The sequence below is a fragment of the Gopherus evgoodei genome, chromosome 3 (assembly GCF_007399415.2).
Source record: "Gopherus evgoodei ecotype Sinaloan lineage chromosome 3, rGopEvg1_v1.p, whole genome shotgun sequence".
Classification (NCBI taxonomy): Eukaryota; Metazoa; Chordata; order Testudines; family Testudinidae; genus Gopherus; species Gopherus evgoodei.
Window position 1 is genome coordinate 4,518,916 of NC_044324.1, and position 20,506 is coordinate 4,539,421.

Sequence of the window (20,506 nt, forward strand, 5' to 3'; positions counted from 1 at the left end):
GCCACCCCTGCTCCTGGGCAACCCACTCCCAGGGCAGAACAGAGCCAGTGGTGAGGGGGGCGAGGTGGCTGGGTGGAGGGTTGGCGCACACAGCCTGGGGTGCTGGCCATGGCCGGCTGGACCCTGCAGCCCCTATTGGCTCATCCCCTGCCCACGGGCGCTGCTGCCCAGGGAGGACCAGCGGGCAGGACCTGAGCTCACTGGGGCAGTGATGTGCGGGGCTCCTTGGGTCTCACTAATCCCATGTCTTGCCTCCCCAGGGCTCAGCTTGCAGGCAGCCAGCAGGAAGCTGTACAAGGTAAGGCATGGAGGGGGCTCACCGCGGGGCAGGGGCACGATCCTGGGGCTGGCTCTTTGGGGTGCAGGGTGAGATCCTGGACCCCACGTTGCTCCAAAGCTGCCTGGTGGGAGCTGGCACATGGGTGCTGGCCTGGGGAGGGGCAGAACCCGCCCTGCCTTGGGGGACACTGGGGTGGGTCTGAAAAGTTTATTCCAGGGGGCATGCTTGGCATCTGTTCTCATGGGGACAGCATCACTGCGGGCCCCGAGGGTCATGGCCCATTGCACAGGGCCAGCATGGGCACTTTCCACACGCCCAGGGTGACCAGACGTCCCATTTCTAAAGGGACAGTCTCATATTTAAGCCCCCCCTGCAGCTGTCCCGACTTTTTCTTAAAAATGGGCAAATTGTCCCATATTTTCTGTCTCCCCGACCCCATCAGTACTGGTGAGTCCTCCTGGTGGCCGGGTCCCTACTCACCAGCCGCCCGCCCACCAGTGGTGAGTGGGGGGGGGGTCCAGTGGCTGACGCTGGGGGTGGATGTGCAGGACTGGTGGCGGGGTGAAGATGCAGCATGCAAGGGTGGCCGCTGCCTTGCTGCTTCATCAGCACAGCCCCTGCCCTGCCCCGCCCCGTCCCGTTTCCAGCCGTCACACGCCCCTCCTCATGCAGTGCCAGCCTAGCACCCATCGCCAAGCCACGGGCAGTGCCCTTTGCCACGAGCTGCCCCCTTGCCACACCTAGCCCCAAGCGCTAACCCTGCCTCTCTCTTCCCCCCTCCCTAGGTGACCCTGATAGCCACCCTGGGCACCTTCGACGTGGCGGCGATGGTGGAGGGGGTGAAGGCGCAGGGCGAGGGGGAGACGCGTCTCTCGCTATTGGCCACCCAGCTGGACAACCTCAACCGCCAGCTGCAGTTCGTCACCTACACCAACACGCTTTTCCACCCCAACACCGCAGACACAGGTGGGCACCCGGTGCCGTGGGGGGGCGGAATCTGACAACTGGCCTGGGGCAGGGCAAGGGGCAGCGCATGGGTGGGGAGCATCCTGCAACAGGACACAGACCCCGACAGAACATTCCAATATAGGGCATGTGACCCTGTGTGCCCCCCTTGCCTCAGGAGGACATGGCACCAGGAGAGGCGGGTCCATCCCAGGCGGTCAATCAGGCATGGAGGGCGCAGAGTGCCGGGCAGGGAAGGGAGGGCCAGTCAGTCACCTCCCCCTTCAGCAAGTTTGCGGATGACACTAAGCTGTGGGGAGAGGTAGATACGCTGGAGGGCAGGGATAGCGTCCAGAGGGACCTAGACAAATTGGATGATTGGGCCAAAAGAAACCTCATGAGGTTCAACAAGGACAACTGCAGAGTCCTGCACTTTGGATGGAAGAATCCCATTCACTGTTACAGACTAGGGATCGCATGGCTAGGCAGCAGTTCTGCAGAAAAGGCCCTGGGGGTTACACTGGAGGAGAAGCTGGATAGGAGTCAGCCGTGGGCCCTCGTTGCCAAGTAGGCCAATAGCATATTGGGCTGTATTAGTAGGAACGTTGCCAGCAGATCGAGGGACGTGATTATTCCCCTCTATTCAGCACTGGAGAGGCCACACCTGGAGTATCGTGTCCAGTTTTGGGCCCCCAACTACAGAAGGGATGTGAACAAATTGCAGAGTCCAGCGGAGGGCAACGAAAATGATCGGGGGCTGGAGCACATGATTTACGAGGAGAAGCTGAGGGAACTGGGATTGTTTAGTCTGCAGAAGAGAAGTGTGAGGGGGGATATGAAAGAGGGCTCCAAAGAGGATGGAGCTTGGCTGTTCTCAGGGGTGGCAGCTGACAGAACAAGAAGCAATGGTCTCAAGTTGCAGTGGGGCAGGTCTAGGTTGGATATTAGGAAACACTATTTCACTAGGAAGGTGGTGAAGCACTGGAATGGGTTACCGAGGGAGGTGGTGGAATCTCCTTCCTTAGAGGTTTTTAAGGCCCAGCTTGGCAAAGCCCTGGCTGGAATGGTTAGTTGGGGTTGGTCCTGCTTTGAGCAGGGGGTTGGACTAGATACCTCCTGAGGTCCCTTCCAACCCTGCTAGTCTAGGAGTCTATAATTCATGGAGTGGGCAGGATCAGTACAGGGCTGTAACGGGGCAATGACTCACTGCTGCAGCGCCTCCTGCTGGTCATCCTGGGAATTAGTTGTCCACTCAGGAGTGCCCTCTACAGGCCAGTGTCTCACTTGCCGCTGGCCCTGGTGTCCCCAGACTCCAGTGCCCCTTCTCTCAGGGTCCTGCCCCCTGCTGTACCCCGCAGTCTCCCAACCCCCTATCCCCACCTCACCTCAGTCGTGGGCTACTGCCTGTCACCGTCTAGCCCCACGTCCTGGGGCAGGCTGCAGTGTCAGCCACTCATCACTGGCAAGGCCCCTGGGCTGCCCCTCTGCAACCCCAGTACCCTTGTTGGCCTTAACAAGGCCTGCAGCCTGGGGGGTTTCCAGGCCGGAGCTCCCCAGCTCCTCTGGCCTTTCCCTGCCCTGCTCCACTCTAGGTACCCAGCTCAGTGCCCAGCAGCCAGACCCTTCCCTCTCAACATCTAGAGAGACTGTTTCTTGGCTTCTCACCCCAGCCCTCTTATAAGGGCAGGCTGGGCCCGCATTCAGCCAGCCACAGCTGCGGTCAGCTACCCACTCCGCTCCCCCAGCCATTCCTAATCCCTCTTACCCTGCTGCAGCCCTTTCCAGGGCTGGAGCGGGGTGATCACCCTGCTCCAAGGGCACTACACGGTGGGGCACTATTCCAGAGTATTGCCCGGTCGGTTAGGGTGATGCAGCCACAGAAATTGGGGGGCAGCCACAGAATGGAGCAGTTTTTAAAAGACCCCCACCCCTCACCCATCAGTGTTTATATTCCCACCCTCCCGTTTAGCCCCCTTCCCCTTTTCCTCTCTGGACAGTCCAAGGTTGCTCTGAGGAAGCTGCGCCCCCGCTTCCTGTCCCTGGGATGTGGGCTCCACGCCAGCTGCTACGCAGCCCCTGCAGGAGGCCGGACTCCCAGAGGGACCCAGTTGTCCCGCAGGGTCGGGCGCAACGCCTCCGAGACAGAGCCTCTGGGCTCCAGCCCTCCCACTTGGCCCCGTGTCCCTGCGCACGCACAAATCCCAGGCTGCCCTGGGATGCCCTTCAGGCTCCGCCACCTGGGCTCTCTCTGCCAGCCAATGGGGGAGCTGCTATTGTCTGGATCCTGCAGCTCCCCCCGCTCGATCTGGGGCGGTTTCAGGCAGTCCTTTAATGACCCGCTCGTCCCACCCCAGGCTGTCTCCTGATGCCCCCCCCCCCATGTTTCCTGCTCTGCCCCGAGAGCAGCTTTGGAAGCCATTTGCATCCCTGGGTAGCAAGGCAAAGTCCAGAGGGAAACTGAGGCACACAGAGGCCTCATCCGAACATTGCAGAAAATTCCCTCTTTGTCATCCCCTTGCCAAATCTGCTTTTCCAAGGGGTGGGTGGTAACAGGCTGGTGCTGTCTTCAGCACTCCTTTCTCTGGGGCAACAGGCTGGTGCTGTCTTCAGCACTCCCTTCTCTGGGGCATCACTCCTAAAGTCTGCCCCTTTGACCTGAGCTGGGTCTGACGAATATAGGGCCAAGGCTCTTTCCCGTCCCAGCAGCCTCTGACTGGAGCCTGTTGGGTCACACCATTATCCCTGGTGAGGGCTGCTGTCACTCATGTGCTAGGCTCCAGAGCAGGGGGCGAGGGCCTCAGGACATAGGGGAGGCCAGAGGAGAGGGCAGTATCCGGTGCCATCAGGCAGCCCTGGCATGGGTAGATCTGCAAAATACCGGGTGGGAGAAGCCAACCTGGGGCACCGTAAAGAGTGGACAGCTGCACCCAGGGCTGTTGTGGGGAGGGGAAGATTCCCAGCCCCCAGACCGCAGAGAGTGGCTGGACAATGAGGCTGGCCTGTCTCCTCCCGTCCCTGGGCCAGTGGCAGGGGGGTGGCCAGGGACAAGGCTGGCTGAGCTGTGGGCGGGGAGCACAAAGGGGCCTGTGTCGAGGTGGCCCCCTCCCTGGGCTGCGGGAGAGAGGAGAGAATCCAGGGGGTTCCATGGAATCCAAGGGATACGGGGCCCCTGGGGGACCCCTGCTGCCGGGGGGGGGCTCCTGTACCCCAGAACTTCCTCTGCACTGACCCCTCCCCCTCCTAGTGCCCATCTCCCCCTTTGTTTTCCAGTGCAGTTTGCCACCGATGGGCACCAGGCATCTTTCACCATCCGAATCCGCCATGCGCCCACACCCAAGCTCTATAACCCGGGCACCCCAGGCGACGGCGGAGGTGAGTGCCAGGCGGGTGCCAGGGCCCAGCGAGGATTGGGGTGTTGGGGGGGGCTTGTGCTGGGTGACCTACAGGCTTCTGCCGTGGAGCGGCTTTCAGCCCATGGTATTCGGGGTCAAGGCTGCCCCCACTGTCCCCCACAACCTAGGGTCCCCCTGAATCCTGCCACCACCTCCCCAAACAACCGGGGTCCCCTGAATCCTGCCACTGCTCCCTCCCCCTGACCCAGAGTCCCCCAAAATCCTGCCTGCTCCTCCCACCCACCATCCCTCTGAATCCTGCCTGCACCTCCTCGCATGACCAGGGTCCCCTGAATCCTGCCATAGCCTCTCCTCCAACCCAGGGTCCCCCTGAATCCTGCCTCCACCTCCCTGCATGACAGGGGTCCCCTGAAGCCTCCTGCTGCCTCCCTCCCCCCAACCCAGGGTCCCCTGAATCCTGTCTCAGCCTCTTCCCCTCTCTAGTGGCTGGAGCAGACGGTGCCCAGCAACATCTTTCTGAGGCTGGAATTGCGGGGGAAGCTTGTCCTCCCAAGGTGGGTCCCCCCTCCCTGGGCTCTGGGGTGCTGCTCCCCTTCCCCGCAAACCTCTTGCCCCCCCACCCCAACAGATTACAACATCAGCGCCCTGGTCACCATCGCGACCAAGACCTTCCTTCGGTACGACAAGCTGCGGGCGCTGATCGCCAGCATCCGTCGCTTCTACCCCACGGTGACCATCATCATCGCGGACGACAGCCAGCACCCCGAGCCCGTGGGGGGGCCCCACATAGAGCAGTACTTCATGCCCTTTGGCAAGGTGTGGAGTTTGTGGAGACACAGGCGCGGAGATCTTGGGGTTCAGGGTCTGGGAGGGGGTGGGGCTCAGGTGGCCGGGCCAGGCACTGACATGTCCCCCACTTCCTCCCCCCACACCCAGGGCTGGTTCGCGGGGCGCAATCTGGCCATTTCCCAGGTCACCACCAAGTACGTGCTGTGGGTGGACGATGACTTCATCTTCACGCCCCGCACCAGGGTGGAGAAGCTGGTGGACGTGCTGGAGAAAACCAGCCTGGACCTGGTGAGTGGGGCTGCGCCTGGGGTGGGGGGACTGTGGGGGGCAGGCCATGCTTTGTGACAGGGGGGAATTGCAGGGTGTCCAGTTATGAATCATAGATTATCAGGGTTGGAAGGGATCTCAGGAGGTATCTAGTCCAACCCCCTGCTCAAAACAGGACCAATCCCCAGACAGATTTTTGCCCCCAATCCTGAAATGGCCCCTCAAGGGTTGAACTCACAACCCTGGGGTTTAGCAGGCCAACGCTCAAACCACAGAGCTCTCCCTCCCCCAGATCATGCCTGGCTGGGGATGTTGGGGGGAGTTCGGCCACACCTGGGTGTGGGGGGGTCCTGAGAGTGGGATTCCATTCCTCCCCTGCCCCCCTCTGCCGCTCCCCCACCCCCACAGCTCAGCATGGAGCCATGGGGAGGGCAGGGGAGCCCCCTAGTAGCCACTGTGGGACACAACATGGTGGGAGTCGCAGGAGCTGTCCCTGCTGGATGGGAACCCCCAAGTCCTTATCCCCTGCACCAGGCGGCTCCCGCCCCAGTGCATTGGGGGCACCCGAGTCCTCGCCCCAGGGGGCAGTGGGGCAGGATGGGTCACAGGAAAGAAGGTGTCAGAGCTCCCTGAACACCGCCCCCAGGGGAGGGTAGAGCTGGTGCAGAGCCCCCAGGGAGGGGGTGGAGACCCAGGGGAGGGGGGAGCTTGCCCAGGGCCCTCAGGGGAGCGGGGGAGGTGTCCCAGGGTCCCCAGGGAAGGGAGGTTTGGCCCAGGGGAAGGCAACGCTAGTCCAGGGCCCCCAGGGGAGGAGGGGTTTGGCCCAGGGGAAGGGAGTGCTGGCCCAGGGGAAGGGGACGCTGGCCCAGGGCCCCCAGGGGAGGGGGTGGTTTGCCCAGAGTCCCCAGGGGATGGTGAGCCAGGGGAGGGGGAGCTGGACCAGGGCCCCCAGAGGAAGAGGGGAGCTGGTGCAGAGCCGCACATGCTGCCCCCAGCAGCCCATCTGTCCCCCTGCTCACGTCGGCGTGTCTGGCAGGTGGGGGGCGGAGTGCGGGAGATCACGGGGGTCACCACCACCTACCAGCAGAAGATCAGCGTGCAGATGGGGGGCGAGGAGGGTGACTGCCTGCAGACACGCCAGGGCTACCACCACCTCCTCGAGGGCTTCCCCGGCTGCGTGGTCACCGACGGCGTCGTCAACTTCTTCCTGGCCCGCACGGCCAAGGTGCTGGAGGTGGGGTTTGACCCCCGGCTCAGCCGCGTCGCCCACCTCGGTGAGTGCAGGGGGGCGGCGCTCATGACAGGGTTGGACCACACCACAGTAGCACCTGCCTAGTGGTTTAAGCAGGAGGGGCGGGGACTGGGAGCCAGGACACCTAAGTTCTATCCCCAGTTCTGGGAGGGGAGTGGGGTCTAGTGGTTACAGCGCGGGGGGGGGGAGAACTAGGACTCCTAGGTTCTATCCCCAGTTCTGACATTATCTCACTGTGGCATTGATCACCTCCCCCTGCCTCAGTTTCCCTCTCTGTGGCATGAGGGTGCTAACATGGGGCTCCATTGCAGTCACATGGGGGTCCCTGGCCAACCAAGGCAGTAGGGCTGCAGGCTGTCGTTACCGCATGGCGGTTAGCCAGGCAGGCCGGTGCCACCTGGAGGGCCGACGTGCCAAACAGAAGTCACCACTTTTGCTAGGACCCGGGGAACGAGACACTTCATGGCAGTTCCTGCCTCTGGGGCCTGGTTCCCAAAATCCCAAGGGGCGGCAGCGCCCGGTGCCCAGGAGCCCTTGGGCATCCCATCCCCCCCAGTGCATCCATATGGGGAGGGGATCAGTGGGAGGGGACACCGGGTGGTCTGAGGGGTCAGATACTGGGAAGACCCAGGATCTGGGATGCAGGTTCAATCCCGTTGCCCACAGCCCCCCGCACCCACCCCCCGTCATGCATTGCATGGCCGGCTGACCCGGCCCCTCCTGCGCTGACCCCCATGCCCTCTCCCCGGCAGAGTTCTTCATCGACGGGCTGGGCGTGCTGCACGTGGGCTCGTGTGCCGATGTGGTGGTGGATCACGCCTCCAAGCTCAAGCTGCCCTGGCAGAAGTCGGAGAGCGAGAAGCAGTACGCCAAGTTCCGCTACCCCACCTCGGGCGACAGCAGCGTCAGCGTCAAACACGGCCTCTTCTACTTCAAAAACCACTTCAAGTGTATGACAAGCAACTAGCCACACCGGGCTACCAGCCTCGCCCTGCCAGTGAGCCGGACCCCAGGGAGAGCCGCCCCTCCCCCATGGAGCTGGGGCTTTTTATCCTTGTACCAGGCCAGGGAGCTGACCCCTGCTACCCCAGCTCTCCCGTGCCTCCAGCCCCAGTGCCATCCCTACGCCCTGTTGTCTCCATGGGGGGGGGGAGGCTCCCCCACTTTCCCAGCAGGCCCTAGAGGAATCCACAGATGCACAGTGGGATACTGGGAAATTCCCTGGATTGCCTGGGAAAACCTCCCAGCACCCCGGTGGCCGAGCCCCCACTTTCTCCAGGAGATGCTGTTTTCTACTGGACAGACCTGCCCCCGTTCACGGCCAGATTTCTCCAGCGCCCCCTCCCAGAAGAGAACCAGCACAGTCCCTGCCCCTCCCAGCTGCCCCAGGACAAGCACCAGGGCCCCATTTTATTTTGTGCCAAGTGGTTATAGCCCCAGTCCACCCCCATTGCCGTCCCTGGGAGATTTCCAACTTCAAGTGCCAAAGACTGCAATGGGTGTCGGGGGACGGCCCCTCGAGCAAGGGGAAAGGCTGACGCCCATGGCTAGGGGGCGGGCATGGCCGGGGAGGGGGCTAGTTATTCCAAGTGCCGGTCCGAGGCTGAGGTCTCTTTTGGAGCCTGGGGAGACTACGCAGAATCCAAGAGCATGGGCACAAGGCGAAGGGCCGACCTCATCTTTGCCCCCCACGCCAGCTGGCCCCAGCCCCACACTGCTCACAGAAGGCCCCACAGGTACAGCATTGGATGAACAGAGGATTCTGGCTTCTAATCCAGGATAGCGGTGGGGGGGGGGGGCAGGAGCTGGCTGGTCTCTGCGGGAACTGGAGGCAGGACGCTGGGACAGTTTGTGTCGTGTGTGCATTTAATGTGAGCGAGTGAGGAGCCGGGCACTGCCAGCCTGCACCCACAGGAGCCCCAAGGCTGGCAGAGGGGCTGCTTGAGTTGCCATCCCCAGCTGCCATTTTCTACAGGTGACAGAGAGGTGAGGTTTTAAGGAAAAAAAAGATGTTTTTATTTAAAAAAAATTCTTTACCCTAAAGGTTCTCCAAGCCCCGCCCCCTTTGTTCTGAGCCCCCCCCCCGTCCTGCTTCCTACCGTTGTGTTTTAGCCGAACCAGAGAAAAAACTGTACTTTTTTTTAAAACGTTGGGCTCCGACCCATTGGGGCAGTGACATCAGAGGGACCAGCCCATTGGGGCACCCCCCGCAGGCACAAACCCCACCATGTCCCCCGCCAGTGGCCCAGCTCTGCAGGGTGCCTCTCCAGCAGCCCAGAGCCGGGGTTCAAGGGCAGTTTGGCACCAGCCCCTTGCTAGCAGGATGATAGTGTGATGCCAGCCTGGGGCTGGGGCATGTTATGGGAGGGGAGCAGGAGTCACAGGCTGAGGGGACAGATGCAGCCTGCAGAGCTGGTGCTGGGGGCCAGGGCCAGCAGCCAGCCACAGTGTGTGTGGGGAAAATAATTCCCTGGACCCCCTCTCAACCCTCTCCGGCAGAGGGTGGGAGGGCTGGATGCAGGGGCCCCCCCAAAGGCAGGGAGAGGCCCCTATGTGCCAAAGCACAGTCCCTACTGTCCCTTCCCTGCATGAAGTGGCCAGGAGCACCTGCCCTAAGGCCATGCCAGCCTGTGACACCAGCAGCCAAAGCCCCCCCCAAGCACAGACAATTGGGGGATGATAATAAAATAAGGGATTTTGGTTCTTTTCTGTGGTTTAAACCCTGTCTGTGAGTCTCTGTTGAGGGAGGTTAAATTCCAGCTCCTGTCCTGGCCCCATCACCTCGCAGCAGGGGTGGTGAATCTTTCTTTGCCCTGGCGCTGGGGAGGGAGGAGGGATGAGGCACAGAGCCCCACCCACCCAGAATGCCAGTGCCCCACAGCGTGCTCTTCCCAGCTGCAAAGGGCCAGCCCCCAGAACTGTCTTGGGAAAGGAAGGAACCCAGCATCCTTTGGGGGCCACTGCCTCCACTGGCACCCAGACTGCCCCCCTCTTCTTCCCGGCCAGCACCAGCCCTGCCTGCATGCAGCCAGCCAAGTCCCTCTGCCCTGCGCTGCTGCTGCCCCCCTGCCTGGATCCACTTGCTGTAGGTCAGTCTGCCCTGGAGACCTGGGGCAGGAGGCTCCATCCATCCTGGGAGCAGGCAACTGCCCCATCCCGGCTCTGTGGTCTGCAAACAACTCCTTGGCCCCCGGGTCCCGGGGAGCCCTGTGGGCAGAGCAGGAATTCACAGCACCTGGCAATCAACCTGCTTTTACGGCACAAGAGCCAGGCTGGTCCCAGGGGCCCTACAGGCCGGGCAGTGCCCACAGTCCCGTGGCAGGGCTCCTACACCCAGATTGGCGGATTCTTCTCAGCCACCTTTTCCTGGGGGGAGAGGGGGGGGAAAGAGCAGCGTGAATCCTGAGCACGAGTCACATTCTGCCCCCAGCCCCCCTGCCAAAGCCAGCTGGCCTACAGGAACGGGGTGGATGGAGCCCAGCTCTTCCCCCGCTCCTTAGGGGCACTGCACTGTCCCCACACCCCACTCATTACACACAAACTGGAGATGTCAGTTCCTGCTGGGCTCTATCCGAGATGGATGGGGAAAGCCACCCCCATGTCCCACTCCCAGCCCTCTGGCCAGTCCAGTTTCCCCCACCCTGGGGCTGGATCAGAGCCAGTGTCCCCAGAGGGGGCAGACCCCCACTGGCCCTAGAGCCAGATTAGAACTGGCACCCCCTAGAGGGGAACCCCTGCGCCAGCCCCCTCACCGTGGTTTGCGTGATGTAGGCAAGGGCATCCTGGACCGTCACAAACACCTGCTGTGGGGAGAGGTGCTGCCCCAGGCCGCTGCTGGTCAGCGTCTCCAGGACCTCACCTGCAGCAAGTGAAGGGAGAAGACGCGGCTCAGCCTACCACCCCCAGCGGAGCGCTGGGGGACTGGGAGAGGAGCAGAGGGACACCCCCCAACTCACCATTACATGCTGCCAGGTTCATGCAGATGCCAGCCTTCTGGCACGCCATGCACATCTGCAAGGCAAGGAGAGCCCAGGCTGGCATCTCTAGGAGTGGGCAGAGCCACATCCCAGCCCCGCCTCCCACCTGCCATCAGGGCCACCCCGCCCCAGGTACCTGAATGAGCAGCCGGGCCCCGGCGGAGTCCACGAAGACAATCCCACTGCAGTCGAGGATGGCGGCCTGGATACTGCCAGTGGCACCTGCCCGGGAAAGAGAGGAGGGGGCGATTGCATGGACCCCCAGCCTGAGGATGGGGTGGCTCTGTGGAGACACCCACAGGATCTGGGCCCCATGATCCCAGCCAAATGGGCCCCCACACCACAGAGCACAGTGCCAGGGAGACCCCTCCCTACAGAGGGGCGGGGGCTCGGAGACTCAGGGCTGCCACCCTTCTGAGAAACCCCCCCCCCGAGGATCCACCTTCACAGCCCCCCCTCCCAGCCCACAAGGGGACCACTGCGTGCCACCTGGGCTGCTGGGACCTGTGACAAGATGCTGGCCCCCTCCTATACCAGCGCACCCATCCACCCCAAACCAGAGAATGGGAGCTGTGGTGGGCCCTGTGTACCTGAGCTGGGGCACCTGGCTTCCCCATCCGGCACAGAGCTGGGGACACAGTTTTCCTGAGGGAAACAAGCCAGTTAATGCCACCTTTGTGGTCACCCAAAACCCTGCCCAGGGCCTGCCTGGATTCCGCCCCTGATACCCCCTGCCACCTCCAGCCCAAAGCCAAGTCCCACCCCCAGTGGAGAGGGCAAGACACCCCCGGTGGAGAGGGCAGGGTGGCGGGGAGAAGTTGCTGCTAGACCAGGGCTGGGCATCTCCAGAGACATGCTGGCGGCTGGGTTCTGCTGGGGGGCGGGGAACCCCTGGGAAAGCAGCCCCTCACCCAGGATCCTGGGGCCCCTGCAGCCCCCCAGATCTCCACTGGCTCTCTTACCACAGTGCTGATGCTCATTTTGGCCCCACTCTCCACAGCCCGTGGCGCCTTCTCCCCCCGGCTGCCCTTCGGCCGGCTCAAACCCAGCAGCTGGCTCAGCGCCTCACGGAAGAAGTCGCGGTTGCCGTAGTAGATGGGGGCGTGGTAAGCCATGATCTTCACGCCGGGGATCTCAAAACACTGGGGGGGACAGAGTGCTGGCTGCAGCCTGGGGGGCAGGCCCTGCCCATGGGTGTCTGTCTGCCCTCCCCAAACAGAGAGGGGGGTTTGGATGCTGAATTGCCCCATGGGGGTGGGGAAGAGGGCTGAGAGATCAGCCCTGCCTCTCAGGACACGGACACCCCCGTACCCAGGCCAGTCTGGGTGCTATCCGAATGGAGCCCAGGGCAAGCCTCCCCCCACATCCTTCCCAATGTACCCAACTCCCCAGCACTCTCAACCAGCCTGCCCCAGGTTGCAGCCAGGCCCTGCAGCACCTGTACCTTGCTGTGGCGTTGGAGAGGCCGGTAGATTTCCGTGTTGGCCGCTTTGCCCAGCGTCATACACTCGGCCCTGTGGGAGAGGAAGGTGCATTAGGCAGGGAGCTGTCTGGCCGTGCCAAGGCCAGGCTGGCACTGGCCAGAGACGGACAGCAGCTGGGAAGGCAGATTCCTGCCTCGGAACCCTGGTCCTGTCTTCCTCCTCCTCTGATAACCAGATCTTCAAGCAGCCATGGCCGGCCGGCTCCTTGGGGGGCTTGTGCCTGGAGCAGGGGGCAGAGAGAGCTACCCCCCAGCCCATGCCAGAGCTGGATGCAGCTCCCTGGCTCTGCAGGTTCCCAGGAAGCGAGCCCAGCCGTGGGGAAGGGCCGGGCACCTGGCGCTCCGGTACCTCTGTGTGCGGCAGATGATAGTCATCATGGAGAACACGACCCCCACGGCCAGGCCCACGTCCACATTCAGCACCACCACGGCCAGCCAGGTGACCACCCAGACAGCCTGGAATGAGAGTGCGGGGTCAGAGGTGAGACGGGGAAGGGGGGCGTCCAGCCAACTGGTCCTCCTGGGGCTCATGCACTCGCTGGTCACACATACAGGACCCAGTGAGGTTACACCAGGGGAGAATCTACCCTAAGTCTCTGGAGGAGCATGGTCTAGTGGGTAGGGCACCCAGTGGGGACTTGGAGAGCCAGGTATTAGGCCCACAGCCCTGCTGTGCTGCAGCCTCTGCCCTCTCCGTGCTGCCAACCCCTCATCTAGTTCAACTGGGAGTTCGGGGACAGTCTCGCTCTGTGCCAGGCACTGCCCTGGCACAATGGGGCATCTACAGGTCACCAAAAACCCCCTAATGCTAGTAACCAAGGAGTACGGCCCTGATCACGCTGTGGGTCCATCGTGGCTGGTGCCCCAGGGGCCGGAGAACTCTGCCTCTGGGGGGAGTTGGCACATACTGGGCCCCAGTCTGCTGCTCTGGCCGATTTCAGTGGGTGGGGCAGGCCCGGAACAGCTCTCGGAGGGCTGGGCCAGCTGGCAGTGCCCACCCTGTACCCTGGGGCAGCGGCATGCCTGGCTCCGGCACCAAACCCAGGGCCTGCCCCGCCCAGGGACAGGTGAGTCGGGGGAGGCGCAGCTGCTTACGAAGTCAATCCGGCTGATCCTCCAGAGCTCGGGCAGGTCCCAGAACTGCAGGACCATCTGGCGCAGGCTGGTGACATTGATACAGGCCAGGACAGCCTGGGGGGGTGGGAGAAGGGGTGTGAGCAGCGAGGTGCCAGCCCCTGCCCTGTGCTAGCTGGTGCCAAGGGAGGGAGCTCTTCCCCCCCACCCCACTCCAGCCATCCTGGGAAGAGCCAGCTAGTCACTGGGGTGGGGGGCTGCCATTTGGTAGGAGGAAGTGGGGTGACTGACAACATCCAGCAGCCCCCACCCAACCCAGGCTGGATCCCCCGGCCGAGGGCAAACCCCACCAGCACACAAGGGAAGTAGGTGCCTAATGGGGAGGGGGCATTGGGCCTGGCACTCTCAAGGGATGAGGAGGGTGGGCACCAGCCCTCCCCCAGGTTACACGCACACCCCCAGCCTCACCTTGGGCAGGTAGCGGAAGAGGGGTCCGAGCCACATGAGAACCATGAGCACCACCGTGCCGGAGAAGAAGCCAGTGAGCTGCAGATGAGGAGGGCGGGTTAGCGGGCAGGCTCTGTCCGGGCGGTGAGGCCAGCGCTGGGTCCTGCGGGGGGATGCAGGGCAGCACAGAGGAAGCCCCCCACCCTTCATGCCCCACTCGAAGCCTCAGTGCCAGCCTCCTCTGCCCGGTGTCTGCAGAGGAGAGGGTTCCGATTGTGCCCAGCCACACAGGCCAACTGGCCACCAAGCTGAGACCTGGCAAAGTCATTACATGAGCCAGCCAGGGCTGCAGGAGGGACCCCACTAGCCAGGGAGCATGAGAAACTCACCCTCCACACACCTCACGGCCCCACCCCCAGTGCACATTGTCTCTCCCCAGGTCTGCAGCCCCCCTCCGCCCCCCGCCCGTGCCCACATACCTGTGTGTGTCCCCCCGCACTCTCCAGGATGTTGGTGGTTGCCAGGGTGGCCGAGCTCGGGAAGCAGGCGAAGAGGGAAGAGACTAGGTTGGACACACCATGGGCCAGCAGCTCCTGTGGCCGGGGACGGAGACAGGTCAGGGCTCCGGCGACCAGCCAGGAGGGAACCCAGATGAGACACTGGGGCACGCCAGCTTGGGGGGGGGGGGCGATCCTGGGCACAGGGCCCTGGGCAGCCTCTGGCAATAGAAAGGCCAGGCCAGGCCAGGCTGTGACCCCCCCCGCCGCCCCCCAACCTCCGTCAGCAGCCCGAGTGCGGCCACACACCTGGTTGGGGTTGATGGTGTAGCTGTGCTTCTCGGCGTAGATCATGGCCAGTGACACAGAGACGGCATAGGCCACGAAAGCGACGGCCACTGTGTCCCCCAGCACCTGGGGCAGCGACTGCAGGGCCGGAAGCCGGGGCTGTGGGAATCTGAGTGAGACAGAGGCAGTCACCAGGCCGGGCGGGACAAGAGGGGCTGTGCTGGTCCAGTCCCCGGAGGACGCGGCTTTGGAGGTTGCCCCCGTGGGATGCCACTGAGGGGGTGGGCAGGGGGCCCTGGGGACTCCTTACCCAGCTGGCAGGTGGCCAACTATCTGCACGTCGTAGCGCGTGTCCAGGGAGGAGGCAAAGCAGACGCCGGTGGCCGCCAGCACCTGGCGAAAGGGCAGAGGACCGGCAGGTTACACCACCCAGGGTGGCACCAACCCTCCCATGCCCGTGGCCTGTCACCCACCTCTGCTAGACCCCCGCTCTCCCAACCCCTGGCTCTTCCTCACACCACTTGGTGCACGGGACGGGCAGATCCGGCCTGGGCAGGGGTACATACCACCACGATCTCCCCTGGAATGGGGGTCCGCAGCTTGTTCCGAAAGCGCGTGTTGATCTCCTTGATGGGCACCAGCAGGGCCAGGCACAGGGCGGAGATGAGCAGCTCGGCCACGTTAGTCCGGGGCAGCGCCTGCGCCACCGATGCCAGCGTCTGGGGGCAGCACAGGGCACGTTATGCAGCCGGGGGGGCCTGCTCCCAGATCCCTTCCCCTGCCATTCCGCCTCCCTGCCCCCCTTCTCTCACCACCACCCTATGCTCTTCTCCCCCCCACCTCCCCAGGCCGAACACACCTTGAAGATGGTGAAAGAGCCAGTGTGGCGGGGCAGGGCCAGGCCCAGCAGGCTGGGCAGCTGGGAGACCAGGACATGCAGGGCCGCCCCGTTGGTGAAGGCCTTGACGATGGGCTCCGAGAGGTAGGTGGCCAGGAAGCCCAGTTGCACCACAAACATCACCAGCTGGGGGGAAGGGGATATCAGCGGTGCCTGCTGCAGGGCACGGTGCCGGGGTCCCTCCTCTCCTCCCCAATAGATCCCTCTGGGGTCCCTCCTCCCCCAGTGGATCCCTGCCCCACTCCCCTTCCTCCGGGGTCCCTCCTCTCCCACCCAATGGATCCCCAGAGTCCCTTCTCCCCACACCCCATGATGGATCCCTGCTCCACTCCCCGCCCCTCGGGTCCCTCCTCTGCCCCCTGATGATGGATCCCCGCAGTCCTTCCTCCCCTCAGTGGATCCCTGCCACCTGCCCTCAACCCAGGGTCTCGCCCTCTTCTCTCCCCAACTATGGATCCCACAGGGTCCCTCCTCCCCACATGATGGATCCACCCAGGGTCCCTCTCTCCCCTCCATGATGGATCCCCACCTCACTCCCCTCCCCCAGGTTCCCTTCTCTCCCCCATGATGGGTCCCTGCCCCACTCCTCTCCCAATGGATCCCTACTCTCCCTCCCCCGATGGATCCCCACCTCACTCCCCTCCCCCAGTGGATCCCTGCCCCACTCCCCTCTCATCATCCACGCCCTGTCCCCCTTCCACCACTCCCACTATCTCCAGGGAGGGTCCCTGCCCCAGGTTCTGGCAGCCTGGCAGGCACAGACTCACCAAGAGGAGTCCCACGAGGAAGGCCATGGCGGCAGCCACGCCAATGCGCCGCTCCTCCACCCACGCCAGCTCCGCGCTGGTCGCGTTGGGCTCCAGGGGCCAGGGCACCAGCTGCTCCACCACGGAGCCCGTCATCAGGCTCACCACGGCAAAGGTGCCTGGGGAGGGGAAGGGAGACATGGCCCTTGAGCCCTGCCCAGCCGCCCCCTGGGAGGCCTGCCCTCCTGCCCAGACAGTGCCACCTGCCCTCCCCCACCTCTGCCCCTCCAGTGCCCGCCCCATGCACAGATCCCCCCACTGTCTCTAGCCCCATCTCCCATGATTTCTGCCCCCCTGCATCCCACCCCACACAGACACCCCCCATGCCCAACACTCTGGGGGAGGGCACAGCTGGCAGCCACATGTTCCTAGCTTTGGGAGGGCACCAATCAGAGTGGGGCCCTGTTCAGCCCCTTGGTTGGTTCTGGGGATCTCCACCCCGCTCCCCCCTGCGCCAGGACTATCATGGGAACACGCTGCTGGTCCAGCAATGCCCGAGGAACCAGATCCCACCCTGCTCATTTCACCCAGCTGAGCCCTGGGCATCAGCAGCCCACTCACCAGTCGAGATGTGGCGCCCGGTGCCGAAGAGCATGTAAAGGATGACAGGGAAGAAGGAGGTGTAGAGCCCGTAGACGGGGGCCACGGAGGCCAGGAGGGCGAAGGCCATGCCTGCGGGGACCCAAGGTGGGTACGGGGGTGAGCTGGGGGCGGTCGAGACCATAACCGCCCCCTGTTCTCCTAAGGACTGAACGGCATCATCCTACTGAGAGCTCAGGGACACTGCTACACCCCCGCCCAGAGACCTCGGCAAGAGGGTGAGATACAGACTGAGATGGGGGGGGTCAGAGCAGCCCCCCCAAACAGAGGGCTCCTGTTTCAGAGTGGCATTGAGGCCAGGCCGGACCCTGTCAACACCACAGGGTTGAGTCTGTCTAAACCTTGCCCTTCTCCTGGCTTGGTTATCCCCACACCCGGGGGAAACTGAGGCCCAGAGGGGTGGAAAGACAGTGAGTCAGAGGCAGAACTGGGGATCGAACCCAGGAGTCCCGGCTGGACCCCCGCTGCCCCAGGAGTGAACCCAGGAGTCCCGGCTCGCTGTCTCTCCCGTGCAAGTGGCTCTCCAGCCTCTGGGCACCCCGGCCAGAATCGCTCCAGAGCTGGGATCCGCCTCTCCACCGGCCGTTGCGGAGCCGGTAGCTACCCGCCTTGGGGCACCCGAGCCCCCGGAGAGATGCGGGGCAGGGGACTGTGGGACAGCTGGGGAGGAGATTTCCTCCCCACCCGGAGCTGGGGGCTCAAGGGGAAACCGAGGCTGGGGGGGGGCAGGGAGAGCCCAGTAGGGGGTTGGGGGAGGAGGGGGAGCCAGGACTGGGGGGGTTAGCGGGGAACAGGGGGGCCGAGGCTGGAGGGGGGTGGGGTGAGCCAAAACTAGAGGGGGTGTTGGGGGGATCGGGGGCGCAAGCCTGGAGGGGAGCAGGGAGCGCCAGGACTGCAGAGGGAACAGGGGGCCGAGGGGGAGTGGGGGGAAACGGGGGGAGCCAGCACTGGGGGGTCAGGAGGAATGAGGCTGGAGAAAGAGGGTGAGCCGGGACTGGGAGAGAGCGGGGGGGGCGAAGCTGGAGGAGAGCCAGGACTGGGGGGGGGTCGGGGGAAACGGGGGGCCGAGGCTGGAGGAGAGCTAGGGGAGCCAGGACTGGAGGAGAGCGGGGGGAACGGAGGGGCGAGGCTGGAGGACAGCGGGGGGAGCCGGGACTGGGGGAGAGCCGGGGGGAACGGCTGGGGCGAGGCTGGAGCCGGGACTTGGGGGGAATAGGGGGGAACGGCTGGGGCGAGGCTGGAGGAGAGCGGGGGGAGCCGGGACTGGGGGGGGGATGGGGGGAGCGGGGGGCCCGGGGCAGCTGCTCACCCTGGGGGATGTGCACGATCCCCACGGTGAGCCCGGCCAGCGCGTCCCCCAGCAGCCAGGGCCCCAGCCGGTAGCCGGGCAGCCAGGCGGCGATGGGCAGCCGGCGCCGCAGGAGCCGCAGCGCGGCCGCCCCGGAGCAGCGGCAGCCCCGGGCCACCCGCCGGCGCAGCGTCCCCGCCGGGCGGCCCCGGGGCTCGGGCGCCCCGTAGAGCTGCTGGAAGCGCTGCTCGGTGAGAGCCCGGCCCGGTGCCAGGCGGCTCATGCTGGCAGCCCGGGCGGGCGGGGGGCGCAGCCCCTTTTATCACCCGGGCTGGGACCCCGCCAAGCCCCGCCCCCTGGGACGGCCCCGCCTCCTCTGACCCACAGCCCCCCATCGTTCCCAGCCCCACTCACTCCCAACATCTGACCCACAGCCCCCCCCGGGCTCCAATCTCATCCCCCTCTGACCCACAGCCCCCCACAGCTTCCACCCACCCCCTACCCTGTGACCCACAGCCCCCCCAGGGCCCAGGCTCTAATCTATCCCCCCTCTGACCCACAGCCACCCCCCCAGCTCCCACCCACCCCTCATCCTCTGATCCACAGCCCCCCTGGGCTCCAATCTAACCCCCCTCTGACCCACAGCCCCCCCCCCGGCTCCAATCTCATCCCCCTCTGACCCACAGTTCCCATCCCCCAACCTCTGACCCACAATTCCCCCCCGGGTTCCAATCTAACCCCCCTCGGACCTACAGCTCCCCCAGCTCCAATCTAACCCCCCTCTGACACACAGCCCCCCACAGCTCCCACCTATCCTCCACCACCTGACCCACAGCCTCCTCCCTGGGGTCCAATCAAGCACCCTCTGATTCACAGAGCCCCCCCACCTCTGACCTACAGCCCCCTCCTGGTCTCCAATCTACCCCCTATCTAACCTACAGCAATCCCTGGCTCCCATCTACCCCCCATCTGACCCACAGCCCCCCCGTCTCCCATCTACCCCCCGACCCACAACCCCCTCCCCCTTTCTGACTCACAGCCCCTTCCTGGGCTCCGATCTACCCCCCTCTGACCCACAGCTCCTTCACCACCATCATCCCTAGAGACACGTAAAGGCAGGACACTGGCTGGAGAAGGGGCTGAGCCTTGGGACACAAGGAGCATCCTGCCCCTGGGGGCTGATCCTGCCAGATGCCCAGTCATCTCCCCCTGACTGGGGGCCCCACTCCTGGCAGAATTAGGCCGAGTTCTGCGTCCCCAAGGCAGAATGGGGTTATGAATATAGCCCCACTGCACCCAGTCGTGCCCACTGCTCCCTGCCCAGTCTGGGGGCTGCACTCAGAGAGCCTGCTACCTTCAGGATGTGTGTGTGTGGGAGGGGTGCACTGTCCTATCCCCCTTCTCTGCCTCCAGCAACTCCCGGACCTCCTCCCACCCCAATCTCCAAGTCCCCCCCGCCTCGCAAGGGGAGTCGCTGTGGCCCCCCACCTGGGAGCTGTCGTCCCGTATCCTGTTTGCCAGCCCAGGTGGGGGACATCCCTCCCCCCGCCCCAGGCAACCAGACGGATTCAGCACCAAGCCCCCTAATGCTGGAGGGTGGGGGGGCAGCCTCAGCAGAGAGGTCAAGGGCTGAACGGGCCACGGAGACCAGGCTCCCCTCGGCCTGTTGGGGGAGGGGGCCCTGCTGGGTGTGCCCTGGCCTGGCAAATTGGGAGGCGCCCACATGAGTGGCAGCCCCATCTTCCTGGGGGGTCTCCAAGCACCTGAACTCCAGAAGCCCTGCAGCCAGGCAGCCCCCACCCCATCGCTGTGCCTATAGCCACCGTCCCTGCCCCCCCGCTCCTCCCAGCCTGGCCTCTAGGTAACCCGGGGACACAGAAGTGAATCCTTCCCTATAAACAGGATCTTCCCACTGAATGGGCCACAAGGCACTTAACCCCGACAGGGAGGAAACCGCTCCCCCCTCGGCCCAGCCCAGGGCCCTCTCGCAGGAGCCGGACTCATGCCTGGCCCTGCGGCGCAAAACACAGGAACTATCGTGTGCCCGGGTCTAAGCCAAGCACACGCAGGGCACAGGCCCAGCAATGGCCCGTAGCCAGGAGCCTCCTGCTCCGGGGCTCCCGAAAACCTCCGCCGGCCGGACGCTGGGATGGGACGCCAGGGGAAAGATGGCTCGATAACCGCCCTGGTCTGGCAGCAGCCCTGGTCAGAGACAGGGCACTGGGTGAGCGGGCCTGCCCCAGCACGCACGCACGCACGCAC

General features: G+C 64.4%; 2 protein-coding genes across 6 annotated transcripts in view; one reads left to right on the forward strand and one right to left on the reverse strand.

The window, feature by feature from the left end:
• B4GALNT1 (beta-1,4-N-acetyl-galactosaminyltransferase 1) overlaps positions 1–10,192 on the forward strand; it is a 22,300-nt gene extending 12,108 nt beyond the window's left edge. For 3 of the 4 annotated variants that reach the window (XM_030554617.1, XM_030554619.1, XM_030554618.1), the window contains 7 exons: positions 261–298; positions 1,066–1,246; positions 4,496–4,597; positions 5,207–5,394; positions 5,515–5,655; positions 6,671–6,908; positions 7,639–10,190. In XM_030554617.1, the coding sequence (XP_030410477.1) occupies positions 261–298; positions 1,066–1,246; positions 4,496–4,597; positions 5,207–5,394; positions 5,515–5,655; positions 6,671–6,908; positions 7,639–7,853 (1,103 nt within the window). In that variant the 3' untranslated portion in view covers positions 7,854–10,190. Of the gene's footprint in view, positions 1–260; positions 299–1,065; positions 1,247–4,495; positions 4,598–5,206; positions 5,395–5,514; positions 5,656–6,670; positions 6,909–7,638 lie in introns of all 4 variants that reach the window. The other variant, XM_030554616.1, reaches the window with a different exon arrangement.
• SLC26A10 (solute carrier family 26 member 10) lies at positions 10,164–18,367 on the reverse strand. Of its 2 annotated transcripts, XM_030554621.1 has the most exons (18): positions 18,266–18,367; positions 16,918–17,028; positions 16,318–16,475; positions 15,512–15,676; positions 15,219–15,371; positions 14,963–15,045; positions 14,674–14,821; positions 14,347–14,460; positions 13,889–13,966; positions 13,442–13,537; positions 12,696–12,802; positions 12,308–12,377; positions 11,826–12,005; positions 11,454–11,508; positions 11,000–11,085; positions 10,843–10,897; positions 10,639–10,745; positions 10,164–10,252 (listed from the first exon to the last, which is right to left on the reverse strand). In XM_030554621.1, exons 2-18 carry the CDS (start codon positions 17,024–17,026, stop codon positions 10,214–10,216), a joined length of 1,803 nt encoding a protein of 600 aa, XP_030410481.1. In that variant the 5' UTR covers positions 17,027–17,028; positions 18,266–18,367; the 3' UTR covers positions 10,164–10,213. The 2 variants fall into 2 exon arrangements, with proteins under 2 accessions (XP_030410481.1, XP_030410480.1); XM_030554620.1 differs by lacking the exons at positions 10,164–10,252; positions 10,843–10,897 and having other exon boundaries at positions 10,644–10,745; positions 18,266–18,344.
• Between the last annotated feature and the right edge of the window lie 2,139 nt (positions 18,368–20,506).

Coding starts and splice junctions, on each gene's coding strand:
- SLC26A10 (XM_030554621.1), bottom strand. CDS start 17,026: ATGGCCTTCGCCCTCCTGGCCTCCGTGGCCCCCGTCTACGGGCTCTAC. Junction 14,822..14,962: donor GTTGGCCACCTGCCAGCTGG/GTAAGGAGTCCC, acceptor TGTCTCACTCAG/ATTCCCACAGCCCCGGCTTC. Junction 11,509..11,825: donor AAATGAGCATCAGCACTGTG/GTAAGAGAGCCA, acceptor TGTTTCCCTCAG/GAAAACTGTGTCCCCAGCTC.